Source organism: Manis javanica, chromosome 17 (assembly GCF_040802235.1).
Source record: "Manis javanica isolate MJ-LG chromosome 17, MJ_LKY, whole genome shotgun sequence".
NCBI classification, from domain to species: Eukaryota; Metazoa; Chordata; class Mammalia; order Pholidota; family Manidae; genus Manis; species Manis javanica.
This window is the reverse complement of record NC_133172.1, coordinates 31,350,324-31,367,507: the sequence shown is the minus strand read 5'-3', so window position 1 is coordinate 31,367,507 and position 17,184 is coordinate 31,350,324. Positions and strand designations below refer to the sequence as shown.

Here is a 17,184-nt window from a genome sequence, read left to right as displayed (position 1 = left end):
CACACCCCAGAACCCCATAGCTGGGCCCCATGTGACATCACAGGAAGCATGGGAGCCTGGGCTTTGTCCTTTCCCACTGTGTCTCTGAGCACCATCCATCTGTGTCTCTTGGTTTCCTTACTCTTGAATATGGCTGGGCCTTTCCTGCTCAAATAAAGTGTGTCATTGTCAGCATGTCTTACCACTCCCACACTTGGGGTGTCTGAGCCTCCTGAGAGGCCATGTGTGCCAGTTTAGGGTCTGCGACTGGAGAAGCTGAGGGGTGGGCACAGACTCTGCTCCTTGTCCTCCTGAGACCTGAGTCACTGATTCCAAAGTAGGAAAAACAAGGTTTACGGGGAGCCTAACTACATCTCTTCATGTGTTTAGTCTTCTAAGACCTCGCAGGGACCCATGAGTGCAGCATCCTATGGAGTCCACGTCACAGATGGGTAAACTGAGGCTCACATAGCTGCTAGAGATGCAGGGCTGAGAACACAGGCAGCCCGATACTAGTGTCTGTGTTCTTAGTCCTGCAGCTGAGGCAGGGGGCTTGCAGGTGACTCTCGAGCCCTAAGGAGCCAAGGGCAGGCCTCTGGGTGCTGGGGCAGGAAGAGCAACATTAGGGTGAGGCCTGCCCTCACCTTCCAGGAGGGGAAGAGTTCCAGAGGGTGATTTGGAGGCTGCGCAGGTCCCAGGGTGTGTGGCTGGCCTGCTCTGGGCAGCCTGAGTGGGCAGCAGCTGCCATGGTCGCTGCAGAGGAGCACGGGAGGAATGGTCTCTGGGAGGAGCATGTCCTGGCTGTGCTCAGATGCCCTCGTGAGACCGGGGCTCTGCCCGCCTGAGCAGTGAAGTGTGTGGAGGCCCAGGTGGGGCTGGGGGCTCCCCTCACGGCCCAGCCCCAGGCAGAGATGGCACTTGGAATGGGCCTCAGGCTGCCCGTCTGCCCATCAGAGCCTGTCATTCATGCCCTAGGGCAGGGGGCCAACCAACTTTGGAGGGGCACCATGCCATCATGACAGATGGGCACGGGGGAGCTGCCAGGATCCTCAAGCCAGCAGCCATTGTGTGTGCCGCTAGCCCAGCCCTCACCGGTGCTGTCCCAGCCAGGACCAAATGCCTTCAGTTTCTTAGAAACAATGATAATAGTAATAACAGTGGGCACCAGCCTGGTCTGAGGCTCCCAGAGGTTGACACTGTGCAAAGCCCCATCCCCCCACCCCCCTACAGACTTAGACAAAGAGGCGGCCCCAGGTACAGCAAAGACACAGGCCTTGGGGGCCAGAGGGTGTGAAGTGCAGAGTTGTTGCTTGCTGTCACCTTGGGCTCTTGACCTCCCCCTGTGACTCCCCATCCTCACCTGGATGGACAGTGGGCCAATACTGCCTCTCCTGGAGAGTTATTGCGGGGGTGCCACAAAATGTTTGTGAAACATAAACCATAGTGCCCGGCTGGAGGGCCCTAACAGAGGGAGTGGCATTGGGGGTAGACCTGACTCAATATTATGTCACATAGCTAGTACATGGCCAAGACAAGCCTAACTCTTGTGGGGAACAATAGGAAAAACAACAGCCCCCAGGCACTATGGGGAGCCCTCTGCATTGATTATCCTGTTTTATCTTCAGGATGATGCTACATGCCAGTGCTATTATCCCCATTTTGCAGATGGGGAGACTGAGGCACAGATAAGCAGTGGCCAAGATGGGATGCGAACCCAGGCAGCCTGGCTGCAGGGCCTGAGCATTGAACCACTGCCCTAATACCATAGGCAGGATTTATCTGTTGTTGAGCTCATTCATGTTAAACATGGGGCCGGCTTTATCTCTCGATACAGCAATCTGTCTTTCTTCCCAACTTGTTGGTAGCGGGTCTGGCTGCCTCCTGAGAGGATGCTAGGGTCTGGCGTGGCTGGGGGTGCTCGGCCCCTAACAGCTGAGAGATAAGAACCGGGTGTTCTTGGCGGAAGTCTGGATTGCACTCTTTGGTCGAGCAGGAACAATTACTAATGACATTTAGAAAGAAATTAATGATGAGAAATGCAAGTTGGCATTTCAGGAGCACCAGTCAGCAGCTGCCCGTCAGCACTCACAGGAGAGGCAAGGGGTTGGGGCCGGGCATGGAGGGGAGAGGGAGGAGATGGCAGGAATTAATGTTGCTGTGTCAATAATGAACATGGCCCTGCTTGCTCTGCTTCTGGAGTCGAGACAAAACCAAACGTGGACTGGCTGGGGCTGGTTCAGGGCTACAGTGGGAGTCACCGTGTGCTATGGCATGGGCAAGGGCAGGTGGCAGATTCAGTCTGGTGCCTCCTGTCAGTGGCATCAGGAGGGGGTGGACAGGGGGTCAAGAGGGAGCCAGTAGCCTTAAGACTAGGGCATTTGGGCTCAAGTCCCAGCACCACCTCTTAACAATTGCATGACTGCACTCACTGCTTCACCTTTCTGAGCCTTTGTCTTCATCAGTAAAATGGGGATAGTTGGGAAATGTAAAGATTATAAATAAAGAACAGTTTGCGCACAAAGCAGGAGCTCAATATATGGCAGCTGTTACCATGTTTCACTGATATATTTTTAAGATGCACAACTTATCATTAGAACATCTCTTCAATTGGAATATTTCACTGTGTTCTTATAGTTTAATTGGTTATATTTTTTGTTCCATGATCTCTTTTACTGGAGCATCTTATATTATTTGGAGTCTGAGACTAGATTAAATAGGGCATTGGTAAGAAGTACGGTGGAGGTTGAGAAGGAAGCAAGCTGCTGGAATTGTCTGGGGCAGGGATTGGGCTCTGAGTATGAGGCCCCTGCTGCAACCCTTCACAGTTTGCAAATGTTATCTCATTGGCACCTCAACACCCTGGGACCTCTAGAAGTGCTTTGTATGCTCATATTTTGCAGACCTGACACCCAAAGCTGGGAAAGGACAATAAAGTAGGAGACTTGTAGTGAAAAGTGGGGTGGCAGCAGGGAATGTACTCCTCCCATTGGGTTTAGGTGTTTGAGTAGGGGGCAAGTGGGACCGGTGCCCCCACTGAACCCAGACCTGCATGCACTGTCCAAAAGCTGCATCCCTGACCTATGGTACCACCTCAGTCTGCCCTTCCTTCTTTCTGAAGCCACCACATCCAAATGTGGGGTCATCCATGCTTTTGATAGTGATGGCAAAGCCTTGTGGTTAGTATTAATTATGGCAACATTAAACATCTGTATACCATTTTACATGTAAAAACTTTTACATGTTATCTATTTGAAGCTCACAACAAGGCTATGAGGTAGGCATTATTCATCCCATTTTTCAGGTAAGTAAACAGGTACTTAGAGAAATAAAGTGACTTGCTTGTGTTACCATATATAGTAAGTAGCCAAGACAGGATTTGAACCCCAAAACCCATTGTCTTTCTACCAAACCATCCACCTGCCTACCCACTTATCATGTACTCCTTTTTCTCCCACCAGTCATCCATGGGCCACCCATCCAGTCATCTACATATTCATTCATCCATCCAGCCATCTCCATCCACCATCCCATCTATCCAACCACTATCCTCCATCCATCCAGCTACACATCCATTAATATTGAGTGCTAAGTAAGCACCAGGAACACTGCTTTCATGACACCTGCCTCATATACTCTTAATTCCATGCTTATCTGCTACCCATTCTTCCCTAACCCTAAACTATATATGCACCTACATACACACACCTCTCCTCTGGTGAATTGTCTGCGGTGGGACAGATGGGATATAGATGATTCTTGGTTTGCCTCATGAAAACCAGGGAGTTCTTTCTGGTGGTGGGAGGGAATGCGCAGGGCAGACCCACTTGGTCATGGTAGGGCAGGCATCTGGGCAGTGAGGAGGTGCCCACGATTTGCTTGGAAGCTGAGTGTAGATGAGAGGGAAGGATGAGGCACTAAGGACTGGGCCACTGTATTCCTCAGCCCCATCGGGACCAGCTCCTGAGTGGTAGGCAGCCTGTGGAGTCCTGCCATTTTGGGTGGCAGGGATCACCTTTGCCTTTTGCTTTGTGTCAGGCTGGACTTCCTCTCCGGATGGGCAAGGGTATACACCCAGTGTTTTCCCAAGAACCATCATGATCATTAAACATAATCGGTCTCAGCTGTGGTTTTGATCGCTGGTGCATGCATACAATTCATCACAGCAAATTAGGTCCCTCCTCAGAACTTCTGGCCCTGCAGCCTGGGGGCCTGTCAATGAAGGGAGCTGGGCTATGTGGGCTCTGGGAGCCATTTGGGGGGTGATGGACCATGTTTTCTGAGGAGGACCACTCTCAGAATATCTGTCAGAATAACTTAACATCTGCAGGGGTTAATTTCTAATAATTTTGAGGATGCAGGAAAATTTCCTTTTGGCAAAAATTTGGAGCAAAGTAGAAGTGGATATGATCAAAGTCTTTAAAAAAATCACTTCATAAAACCTAAAAGCACTGAGTTAGTTGAGGGACCTGGACATATGTGTTCTGTATAATTAGTGACCATGTGACCTAGATTTTTCAGGACAGCCCTGATTTCAAGTATTCTGTACCAGCTATTGGCTATTTGTCCTGATTTTGAGCTTATGAACTATGATGACTATATGTGGATGTGTGTTTTCTTATCAAATTTTAATGAACAAATATTTAAGTTGTAAAGAACTGAAAATATTTCAGAAAAATTAAAGGGAAAAAACTTTTTCCCAATATGGCAAAATATTTCAGGCCTGTAGGTGTGCCACATGCCTGCCTTCCCACCTCCCCAGCTGCAATAGTGAGAAAACATGGGCACTTCTTTCCAACAGGGTTTGAAAACTGTCAAGGCCTGAGTCTTCTTGACTTGATTGTAGGGGAGGCCTTTCTGCACTATGCCTTGGCCCCTATGCTCCTGAAGGCCTCTGTTCTTCCCTGGCCCGTCCCTGGGAGCCCTACAGTTAATAGCATAGGCTCGGGCACTGCAGAGGAAAGCCTATCCAGCACAGAGGTGGAGAAGGTCTTGCATCCAGTGCCAGCTGGTGCTTAGCAGGTGACCTGTCCCCTGGATGCTACAGCTCCTTCTCATCCATCCAAGGCCTCCACAGGCTGCATCTCACTGCTACAGTCTGTGCAACTATCAGCTTCCAACCCTGGAACCAAAGACGGGACGGTGGCAGCTCAGGAATGGCCCCGAGTGTCTCAGCTATTTATGTAGAATGAAACCTCTCTCCTTCCCACCTGCCTGCTTACCCTGTAGGATCTTACCCAATTTTTTTTTAATTGTGGTAAAATACACAACATAAAATTGACCATCTTACCCATTTTTAAGCAAACACTTCAGTGGCACTAAGTACATCCACATTATTGTGCAGCCATCACTACCATCCACAGAACTCTTCCTCTTACAAAACTGAAATTCTGTTCCTGCTAAACACGACCTCCCCATTCCCCTCCCAAGCCCCTGCAACCACTAGTCTACTTTCTTTCTCCACTCATATGACTACTCTATGAACCTCACAGAAGCAGAATCACGCGGTAATGTCTTCAAAGGATCCCTCCACTTTAAAGAAAAAAGTGTAAGATGCTCTGGGCAGGGCAGGGAGGGGAGAGGGGCAGCTCCATTTCTTCTTCCGTCCCTGACCTTGTCAGTGGAGGCTTGGCTTTGCTACTGTACCTTGCTGGCTGCATTTCAGAAATACTTGTTGAGTTTTGGCAAGGACAGGCTCTGAACCCACCCTAGAGGAACAGCAGAATGCTGAGAGACTTGGTCCCGGCCTACAGCTCACTGCCTAGTAAGGGGCAGTTTACCAGGGCAGGGAAACAACAGGTCGTTGCAGGTTGAGGAAGGTGCTGCAAGGATGCCTGTGCAGTGCAGAGCTGCACTGTGCTGGATGGCCACTTACTGTGTGGGCAGGGAGGTCTTTCCCAGGGGATGGAAATTGTATGGGGAGGAGCCTGAGAAAACTGGGTGGGGGGGGTGCTTACCTGACAGAGGAATGGCTGCTGTGAGGGCTGAGCTAAGAAAGAGCTTGGCCCCTTGGAGAGAGAACCCAGGTCCTAGGGAGGTGGGGGCATTTGGATGGGTCCTAGCAGGGGTGTGAACTGGATGGGTTAGTTGCACAGTGTGGGGAGATGAAATGCCAAAGATAACAGCCAAACCCTGAACCACCTTGCAGCCCGTCATCAGTGTACTGTCTGTATGTGTGCGTAATTGTAGGGCCCACGTGGGTGTGTGTCGGGGGTGGGAAGTAAGAGGAGCTCTGCTGGCTCCTGAACCTCCTCAGGGGCAGTCGCCTGCCATGCCTGGCTCTGTCCTTCTCCTCCAAGAGATACAGTGGGCAATGGGTGGGGGGATGTCCAAGTTCTTTGAGAGAAAGGAAGATGGCGGGGACAATCATCATAACTCTTGAATGGGGTGGATATGGCACACTCATGCTGACCTCTCCCAGGGGCTGCCTGGTCCCCCTCTCTGAGGGGGCTTTGGGCACCTCTGTGTGACTCCAGAGAATTGGGGTTTGCTAGCACCTGATATGCCTGAGAAACATGCAGGCCGCCTGGGGGACACTGAGGAGGCAGCATTACCCAGGATTTGGGGTGGTACTGGCCTCAATGGAATTTTACCTTGTATTCTATTCTCCATTCTCTTCTTCAGAACATAAATGTACAAGGTCCCACATCCCATTCCCTCAGTGATGGGCGTGTACCATCTAGGGTCACCACTTCCCACCACCACCCCTGTCCTATGCATCCACCCAGTCAGTGTACTGGAAGATGTTTAGGCCTCTTGAGGTCCTCAGAAAATACCAAAGGCCTCAAGTGGGGCAGCCTGTGGGCCAGATTCAACCTGCAGACATATTTTGATTAGCCTGTGTAATGCTTTAAACATCAAGACATTTTATATTTAAAAATTCTAGATTTCCAGTTTTCCTTGTAAAACGAGCCTGGAGCTGATGAGGACTGCCTCTTTCTGCTGAGACTTGGGTTCTTGGTATGATCTGTCCCCACTGTGCCTTATTGCTTTGCACCTGGTGGGGGCTGTGCTCACTCGCAGGGTGGACCCGAAAACACCCCAGCCCCTGCGCTGGAGGCCTCCGTCCAGGCTGCACATGGTCAGAGGAACCCTGCCCACCATGGGGTCTCCCAAATGTCAGCAGCTCTTTCTCACTCTGTCCATGTTGGCTGTGAGTCTGGCACCCCCATTGATAGGATGCCTTGGTCTTCCCAAAGTGTTCTGTGCATGTGGTCTTTTCTTTTTTAATTTTTAAAATTGAAGGATAATATTAAACTTTATAGTAGCTCCAAGGGTACAACATAGTGACTCAACATTTATGTGTGGGCATGGTCTTCTTTGACCCACACTAGGAATGGCAGGTGTGTTTTGAGGTAGGAAGAGAGGCGCCTCTCTCGGTCTTGGGAGCCCGTCACCCAGGCTGTTTTTCATGGAGGCTTGGAACTTCTAGTTGGTTGCTCTCAGGCTCAGATGTGGTGTGTGGGCTTGGATTCCTGCCTGGCTGCATCAGGTAGGAATAATGCCTGTTAGGGGTCTGACTCAAGCTCTTTGAGAGTGGCGGACCATCTTCTAATTCGTATTTGAGATAAACTGTCTCCCAGGGGCCTGGTTCCAGGCAAACTCTTGGTTGATGTGGTTAGGTTGGACTTCACGGTGACCCAGGAGGTTGACAGGCCAGTGTGGTATCCCCCACCCAGAAGGGGGCCAACAGCCGCCAAAGGGAACTGGTAGTCACCTGGGACACCATTACCTGAACCCTCGATTCTCCACCCTCAGTCCCTAGTCTGCTAGGTACCCTGTGCCTGAGGGTCCCAGACAGATGAGCGCAGAACCCATGGTCAGGACTGGCCCCTGTTGCCAAGGAGGGGCAAATCTCTAAGCAGCCCTGGAAGGATTTCATCTTCCTCTGCTTGTGACAACAGCCACGAGACTCCTGTCTTCCTGCCACCTCAAGTGGTGTTGTGGCGGGCCTGCCAGTCTCTGCCCACAGACAGACCGCCTGGGCTCATTTGCATGCTGAAGTACAGTCCCTCAAGCCCTTGTCCCTCTGGGCAGGTATTATTAGTTCCCTTGTTTTTTTGGGTGCCTCTGAATGGAAGCCTGTTTATGGGATGGGCTCCTAATAGAAGGCTTCGGCTCCCTCCTAATAATCTATTCTCTGGTGGGTTTTATTTCCAAGGCACAGCGATATAGAACCTGCCCCTTTGGGAGTTTATTGGGCTTTTTTCTTTCCACAACATTTTCTCCCACATATTTACTCAAAGGAAGATGTTTTCCTGCTCACGGAACTGGTTGTTGTCTAGGCCACCTGCTTTGGTCTTTTGTGTTCTGGGTGTTGCAGAGCGCAGGTGAGAGAAGGTTTAGAGAGGGCCACTTGCCTCCCCACTGGGTGCCTTAGAGCAGTGAGGAGAGAACCCCACAGGTCACTTCTTTGGGGACACTGCCAGCAGAACAGTCTGGGCCATGTAGCTGCTCCTCCCATGCTCCTAAGTGACTTTTAGGGCTCTGAATCTGCTTCTGCTCTTGTTTCTGCAAGAAAAGCAGATTCTTCCCAAAGACAACCCTGCTGGTCCCTGGAAGTTGGAATCTCCCTTCAGGACAGGAGTTCAGATGAATTAAAGCTCTCACTCGAGAGACAGACTTCCCTGGTTAAGCAGTGCGACGCTCAATTCCTGCTGATCTGGAGTGGCAGACGACAGCCTGTCAGGCTGTCTGGGAGGCAGGGCGGGGAAGCCTCACACACATCCCCACACATGGAGAAGCTGCCTTTGCCTCATGGGACATTCCAGAGTTTTTTGCCCAGGCCAGTGGGTCAGCAGCTTCACCCAGGACCCTTGATGCCAAAGAGGGGAGTCACTTCCGCACGGCAAACCTTTCCCTGCTGTCTGTGTAAATGGGGTAAATGACGGCTTCCTGGGTGGGGGCCACCTGGGGAAGCAGGGTGGTCACAGCCTGGGCCCTGGGGGATGGCTGCATCCCTGGGCAGGCATTTAGAGGGAACCTCAGCCATTGCTCACTCCTAGTTTTAATGACGTGCATTAGCTAAATTGTGTTCTGAGTATTCATTCAGCACTGTTTATGGCGTGCTCTTGAGTGTGCTTACCGTTTGTCAGAAGTGCAAACTAGCGAACATACGAGCCTTTAAGACAGGCCATCTGTTCGTCTTAGACCTTTGGATGATTGTCAAACGCTTCTAAAAATAAGTACTCACTAGCAGAGAGGGGCTGCCCAGGTGATACACAGCAGAGAAGGAAGCAGGGCTGCCTGCATCTGTACCCTCCCCAAAGGGAAAGCTGTACTGCATGTGTGTGGTAGGGGGGTTGGGCTTGAGGGGGGAACCTGGGAAGGGAGCAGAGGGAGATGGAGAGCATGAAGGCCCTGCTGATAAACCTTTATGGCTGGAGGTGTGAGCTTCTCCCTGTGCCTTGCCTCTAGCATAACTCCACAGCTCAAATACCTTCAATGGCTCCCCATGGCCCAGATTTAAGGGCGAGCTGCCTCGTCTCGCATCAAGGAGCCTCATCAATAAGGCCCCCACCTTCCTTTCCAGGCTTGTCTCCATGGCACATACCCTGTGCCTCTGCCAAGCTGAATTATTCATTGTTCCCTCAACATATGCTGCAGTTTCCATGTTTCACAGGCAGAACAGCACTGTGGTTAAGGGTGGGCTCTGCACGCAGGCTGCATGGGTGCAGATCCAGCACTGCCATTACCAGCTGCAGGACCTCACCTCTCTGTCTCAGTTTTATCATATGTGAAATCAGGATAATAATAGTATTTAACTCCCAGGGTTGTTATGAGGCTCAAATGAGTTTATGTAAGTGAAGAGTTAAGAAGTCAGTGAGCAAGTGGTCAGTGTTAGCTCTGATACTTATCAGTAGGATTGGCACCTCCATTGCATTATTTGGATGGTTTATTCTCCTTGGAAAGCTAGCTGTTCATACCTAACACACACATACCAGGGCAAATCCTAACCTAAGCCATCCCCAAAGGGCAGCTGGCAGGCCAACTTTTTAAGTATCTCCCAATCAGAAGTCCTCTCTCCAACCTCCCTTTTTGTGAAATCTCACCCCTGCCTTCCACCATGTGCCTTACCCTCTCTCTGTCTTGTGCCCACCACACAGGGCCCGACTTGAACCAACAGTAGAAACTCGCTTAGCTGGAACATGGCTGCAGTGCTAGCCTCAAGGATCTACCTTTTCCCCCGGAAACTTAATCATCTCATGGTTAAGGCAGGTTCTTCGACTTGTTACCTGTGCTTGGAGGCAGCTCTTTTAAAGTCAGCCCCGTGAAAGCCATTGTGGCTAAAGCCTTCCAGGGGAGAAAGAGACCACAGCCTCTTTGCCTACCTAGAACTGTCGGGAGGTAGCATGAGGTCATGATGGAGCCAGGTGGGTCTTGCAGATGGGGCTGGGTAGGATGTTCTGGATGTGGGGGTTAAGCATCCCTGACCCGTCATCTGCCACAGGACACGGGGACCAGTCCTTCTGTTGTGCCCCTTGAGAGTAAGGGCCTTGAGTCCAGTTTCCCCACCCCTGCCATGGACCTGTGAGCTCCTCAAGGGCAGGGCTGGAGCCTCCACCTCTACATGCGCAGTGCCCTGCTGAGGGCCCTACCTCAGAGACTCAGTGGGCAGCTTTGAAGGAATGAGTGAATGGGTGGATGAGGGTACACCTCCCCTCCCCCCAGGAGTCTCCCTGAGGCTCCTCTCCCCGCCTATCTGACTCTGTCCCCTGGTGATGGGGAGGCAGTGAATTGTGGGTACTGAGGTTGTAGCCAGAGGCCTTGTGGGGAAGGAATGATACCTTCTCAGATGCCTGCTGCCCCGGGGACAGCACTGCCCAAGGCTCTACCTTCTCAGGAGCACTCCGGAGACCTTGGCAGCTCTCGGAGAAGCAGCTGAGGAGACACAGCTAATTAGCGCATCAAACCTCCGTGCAGACCCCACTGCAAGCCCTGGACCGTTTGGTGCTAAGGAAGGAACAATAGTCCCTCCCTCACGGATTCCCTGTCTGGTCAGGAAGCCCAGCATGGACACCATTTATGGAGATGTATGGAGCACTTCCTCTTGGCCAGGACTGGGAGACGGTCATGCACCTATCTCCTGAGTCCTCAGGGCCTCTTAGGAAGAGGGCTGTTATTACTACTGCCTTGGTCAGGGAACTTGCTCAAGGTCGCATGGCTACTAAGTGGCAGAGCCAGGATTCAACTGCAGGGCTCAGCCCATATCAGCCCACTAAGGCTTACCGCTTGCCTTGTGATCACCTGGCATGAAAGGGCCAGGCAAAGTGCTAGGGCCAGGCAAAGTGCTAGGATTTATAGGCATTTTGTCATCAGCATAGCTGGTGCACAGGTGGGACAGCTAATAATGATATCAGGGAGTGACTCCAGTGACCTGGAGTGGAGAAATCCTCTCCAGCCTGTGCCTGTGCATCTCAGAGTGTGCAGAGAAGGCTCTCGTTGTTTCATGGATGGTGTTTTCCAGGCCACTAAGCAGCTAGCATGTTTTAGCACAAACAGGGTCCCAGACCCAATGGAGAGAAAACAGAGCCAACACTTCAAGAAGAAATCCCTGTTGCAGACAAGGGAGGGGTTCACCAGTGTGCATGTGTGTGTGTGTGTGTGTGTGTGCATGAACACACATATGTGTGTGTGTCTGTTGTGAGGCAGGTAGAGGGCTGATGCTTCCTGGGGCTGGTGGAACCAAAATGAGACACCCACCTGAACTTCTGTCTGGCCCATTCATGTGTGTGTTTGGGAAGGATGGTCCAGCAACAGGCTCTGTGGTCCTGGCTTGTTCCCTCTGTGCCCAGCACATACCCTGGCTTGGGCTTCCGTCTGGGGTACTTTTGCTGCTGAATGCCCAGCAAGAAGCATGGTGGCTGTCACCTAGCAAGGATTCAGTAAGGATCTGTTGATGAATGAATGACCAGGTAAATGAATACCAGGGTGTGAGAAACGGATCCTGGGCCCAAGCGCTCTGCTGACAATTTGCACAGAGAAAAGGCTCAGCAGGACCCCTGAGTTCTGACACTGATGTGTGCCACACCATCACCCATCCCTGATGTGTTCCTGGGGTAGATGGACCATTGCACCAGGCAGAGGCACCCAAAACAGGCCTACCAGAAACCTCTATCCACAAGAGCCCTACAGACACTGCTGAGTGGATGGATCTCGGCTGCAACCAGCGCCACCCACCCCCTCCTAGTCTCCCATTTTATTTTTTTCACCTGCTTCTCAGCCCACACCTGTGTCTCCCTGGCAGGCAGAGAAGCCCTTGTGGATGCCAGGTCCCTCCTCTAGGCACCTTCCAGCCCTTCCTGGCTCCCACCCCCAACCTTTACGGTGCTGGGAAGTGTTCATTTGCGGAGTTGGGTAGCATCTTTAAAAAAACGATTTTCTTCCTTCTCTGAAGGGGCTAAATATAGCACAGGCATAAATAGAGAAATAGACATTAAGCCAAAATGCCCTGTGAGAACCATGCCGGGTGGAAGGAACTCTTTAAGAAGGCTTGATGAAGCTCCCGCATCCCTGAAACCATAGCTCCCAGTCATGGGGGAAGAAGCCGTGGTTTTGAGGGTTTTTGAACTGTGCCGATTGGCAGTGGCTCTGCCGGGGGCTGCTCAGTACACAGGTGTGTTGGGTGATTGGTGAGTCTTGGTGACAGGTCCCCGCCAGCCCCTGCGCCCTTCCAGAGACTGTGCCCTCGGCCTCTGGAGGAGCTGATGCCCTCCTCAGCCAAGCACCTGGGCTCCTCAGCGCCCGCCACCACACACACACTTACTGGGTGGCACAGACTGTTCTCCCTCGCTGAACAGCCATCTGCACCATTTCTCCTACACAAACGTTTGGGTACCTGTGTGTCTCTAGTAACCCTCCCAGTCCAGCCCCTTGAGGGTCGTGGGCCCAGCTGGAGCTTTCCTCTACGCTCTGCTGTGCCCAGCCCAAAGCAGGCCATCCACCAAATACTTAATAACACAGTGCTGAATGAGTTGGTGCCCAGCCCCCTTGGGGCATCAAATTTTGACATTTCCATCTGCTGTGACATCCTGGGCTTTGTTCTTGTAGAACATCAGGGAAGGAAATTTTATCCTTCTGTTGTATAACCCTCTTTGAGGAAGTTCTTTCTTGAGTCTAACTGAAGAACTACCTGCTGCTCCTTAAGAGAGAAGGCCCACTGTTGTTTTCACCTGAGAGCAGCAGTTACTCTCACATTTTCCTAGCCAGTGGTCCTAGGCATAGGTTTCCGCTTCCAGGATTTCTGTGCCAGTAGCCCCTGGATGAGTCAGTGTGGGCCATGTGTGTCACACTGGCCCTATTCTTGGCATCCTGGCATAAGGCTTCTTCATTATCCAGAAATAACCAGATAGTCCCCTTTCCTCATGTGTTAGTGGGTTTTCCTTGAGGATTTCAATATCATCTTGAGGAGATCAATATCGTCAATATCATCTTTGGTTCTCTGCTTCCTGTAGAACAAAGTCCACATTCAGGGGCATTCAGGGATTCCACTGTCCCTAGTCTCCCCCAGTCCTCCTTGTGACCTCTGTGTTGGGCTCACCCCACTGTTACCTGCATTTACCTGGCTTATCCCAGCCTCCATACCTTTGTGCTGTGACTTCCACTTGGAATGCCCTCTCCCTTTCCCCCATATCTATACCCTACCCATACATGTATCCATTTATTCATTCTTCCATTGATTAATTCAGAATTATTTACTCAATGTCCACTTTGTGCCAGTCCCTAGGAACCATAATTAGACAACAGGAAAAGAGCTACACATATTTATCTTCCTAACATTCATCCTTTTCTTCCTCCCCAACCCCCACAAGTAAAGAAGGCCCTGATCATGCCCAAGAGCACTGGCCACGTGGCGCTGCTAATGACTGGCTCTTGGCAGGGTGTCGAGTGAGACCTCCAAGTTGTTCCTGGGCAGCTGTGCTAGCTGTGCCAGTGCTGGGCACTGGGCGCCCAGTCCTGGGCCAAGTACTGTGGAGCTGAGACAGGGGGCTCAGCAGAGGAGGCCAGGCTTGCACTCGATGCGTGGGAGGTGGGGCAAGTGCCTCAAGGGGCTGCAGGGAAGCAACTGTGCGTCCAGAGAATTTCAAGAGGAGCTTGTTTGAGGAGGGAGGCAAGAACGGGTGGGAACTGAATCAGCAAAGGCTTGGAAGCTTGGAGGATGGTTTGCTGTAGGGTGGGTTCAGCTCCCTGCAGGACTGACTGGCTGGCGCTGCACAAGTGCAGGGAGAGGGGCCTCTCTGGAGGGTAGGCGTTCCCATGGAAACCGCCGCATCCCATCTGTGGCCTCAGACAACCTGCCTTGTGCCTCTGGGTCCATGACACCCCCACTGAGGTGCCAGGCCACACTGGCAGAGTTTGTGCTTATGTCTGGTGTGGAGTGTGGATCATCCATGGACTGGGGTGCCCATGAGGTGTAGAGTGCCAGGAAGCCTGCCTTCTCACCCAAGTCACTGGCTCTCTTGGCCCCCAGTTGCCTGGTTCAACCCTTCCTGCTTCCTAGCTGGGTGACTTTGGGCCAGTAATTGAGCTTTTCTGAGCCCCATTTTCCTCACCTTACCATGTCCTACCTTGTAAGGCTGCTGTGAGGACTGAAAGAAATGTGCCTGTAACAGCACAGAGCACGTGTGCTTACCAAGCCCCAGCCAGGTGGCCTGCACCCAGGAGGCCAAAGAGGGAGGACAGCAGTGGTGGGCGCTCCGTGCTGCGGGTGTCAGCAGGCATCTGCCATGTGAGGACGGGGTGCTGCTTCTCCCTGGCCAGGGGCTTGCTGGAGTGGTTGGTGACATCACCATGAGGCAGCAGGGGGAAGGGGCTGCCAAAGCAGCCCTGGCTGGGGGAGCAGGAGTGGCCCCAGGCCCCCTGGGGAAGCAGCCACCAGTGGGCATCCTCTGGTGGCCCTCACAGCCTGGACCTGGAGCCTGGGAGAGAGACACAGCCCCACGTCTGACCCCTGGTGGTTCTTTGGCAGAGCGACAGGCTGGCAGCTCCAGCCCAAGGGGTTGCTGCACTGGCTGGGGCGCCCAGGTCTGGGGAGCAGGAGCACCCCAGAGAAGCTGCTCCCGGTGACTGAAGTCCTGTGCTACTCCAAGCAGTGCTCCTCTCCTCCGGGTGGATTTTGCTTCCTTTTTCTAGGTGTCATGGTGCTGAATACCACCTGAGGCTTGAGATTGGGCTGGATTTGAAGTAGGGACCACTGAAAGGAAACAAAATCACTTTTAAAGGCCAAATCCCACCCCCAGCCCCAGGCCACTGGCTGCTGTGAAAACAGGTCAGCACTGCTGGTCTGCTCAGGCTGGCATGAGGGAGAAACGCCACGGGCTGTGGAGACAGGGAAGCATTTGGCCAGAGGGTGCCACCTGGGCCTCTGGATTCCCAGGCGTTCCGGTAAACTGCATAATGTCCTTCTGGCCCGGGTGCTGTCACGTGACCAAATGGGTGGGCTTCCTTCTCCAGTGCCCTTCCTGCTGAGTGACCTGTCCTCGGCACCTCCCACTGCCTCCACACGTCTGTGCCACGGGGGTGCATCTTGGCCGGAGAGCTGCTTGGCACATCTGCTGTCTCCCTCCCTCAGCTCAGAGCAGCTCTGGGGAAGGACTGAGAGGGAGATCTGGGGGAAGCCTGCAGGTGATCAGATATAATTTCCTCCTAATCATTAGAGCAAAAGGGAGATGGAGAGATGAACAGGGATGTTTTTAATTCCTGCTACCTCCCTGGCATTTTGTCTTTCTCTCCATATAGCCAGTCCCCATGGTAAGACCTGAATGGTCTAAAATAAAAAAAAACAATTTTATATAGAGCCCAGGTTGGCAGCAACAGGAACCGATCCCCAAGCCCCAAATCAACGTGGTGTCTTGGCAGCTGTGTCCCTGGAGCACTTTTTCCTTGTTGCATTTTGTTTTGTAATAACCCAGACGCTTTTCTGCGGCTCTCGGCGTAAATGCACCAAGTGGGAGGGAACGGGCATGCTCTCCATTCTTCTGCCCTCATGCGTGTCTCCTTTCTTCGCCTTTGCAGAACCACACGATGAGCCAGCACGCACAGTGAGGGACCGCTCGACAGGACACCTCTCCGCAGAAGGCTTGCCGGAGACGCCGTGGGGAGGGCCATTTGAACATTACATCCAATCAAAGTGTCATTTGCAACCCAGATGTAAAACTCTAATGATTTGGCCATGAGGCGCTGCTATTATAAGCAGCTGGAAATGAATATTAATGGCAGAGATTAAAAGTATTCCATGCTCAGTATTTTTTATTGTCCTGCTACAGCTAGTGTGCTTTTAGAGTTTCCGCCGAAGACTACATTTCTAGAGTTAGAGAAACCCGCTTTTTGAGGCTATTGTCCTTTGTTCCTTCATGTATTATATTGATAGTTTTTAAAAAAGGATTAGTGTGATTTTTTTTTCCTTTGCTTCTTTTTTTTTTTTCTTTCTTGTTTTTCTTTTCCCCCCTTTGGTTAACTACTTTTTAATTGCAATTCTAGGTAATTGTGCATCGTGATGTGATTGCTTGGCTATTGTCTGAATATTTCCTTTTAATTTTTTAATTAAAGACTAATGCTTTGATTGGATTTGCCAGTTCACCGGACAGTGATTAAAACTATGTAATGAATATAATCGGTTTCAGTACAACTGGATGGTCTGCTTTTAAATGTGACTTAATCTGACTGCAGTAACTAGTACAGTTCAATAAAGGGAATCCATGCGATTAGCATCCGGCTGCCTGGTTCTCTCCTCTCTGGCCCTGGGCTGTGTGTGGGTCTGTAGTCACCCATAGGATGTGTCCCTGTGTGAGTTCCTGTAGGACTGCACATGCCCATGGGGACCTGTCCACTGTGAGACCCAGCTGCATTCAGGAAACATGGGTAGTAATGTAACCGTTGCAGTCTGGATAAGCTGGCAGTGGTCAAGGAAGTCAGAGCAGAAAGAACACTTAAAGATGAAATACTCTGATCTTCTCGTTTATGGATGGGGAAACTGAGGCCCAAGGGTAAATGGGCTCATCCATGATGTTTCCTTGTTTCTCCCTGTTGGGATGGCTTTCCCATGTGCTAGATGAAGATAATCAAGGGGTTAGCCCTTACCTTGTCAGGACTCCAGATGGATTCCAGCTGTGGCAGAGGCATGGGGAGGTGACAGGAGCTAAAGGCAGCTCCTCAGCCCCATGAGATCCAGGACGGGGGGCTGCAAAGTGGAGCTGGTGATTGGGAGCT

The 17,184-nt window shown here is 51.7% G+C and overlaps 1 protein-coding gene across 6 annotated transcripts in view; it reads left to right on the top strand.

Moving 5' to 3' along the window:
- The window catches only part of ZNF423 (zinc finger protein 423), a 319,623-nt gene extending 302,919 nt beyond the window's left edge, over nucleotides 1–16,704 (top strand). For all 6 annotated transcript variants that reach the window (XM_073225422.1, XM_073225420.1, XM_073225421.1 and 3 more), the window contains one exon: nucleotides 15,991–16,704. In XM_073225422.1, the coding sequence (XP_073081523.1) occupies nucleotides 15,991–16,020 (30 nt within the window). In that variant the 3' untranslated portion in view covers nucleotides 16,021–16,704. The remainder of the gene's footprint in view (nucleotides 1–15,990) is intronic.
- The last annotated feature ends 480 nt before the right edge of the window (nucleotides 16,705–17,184 follow it).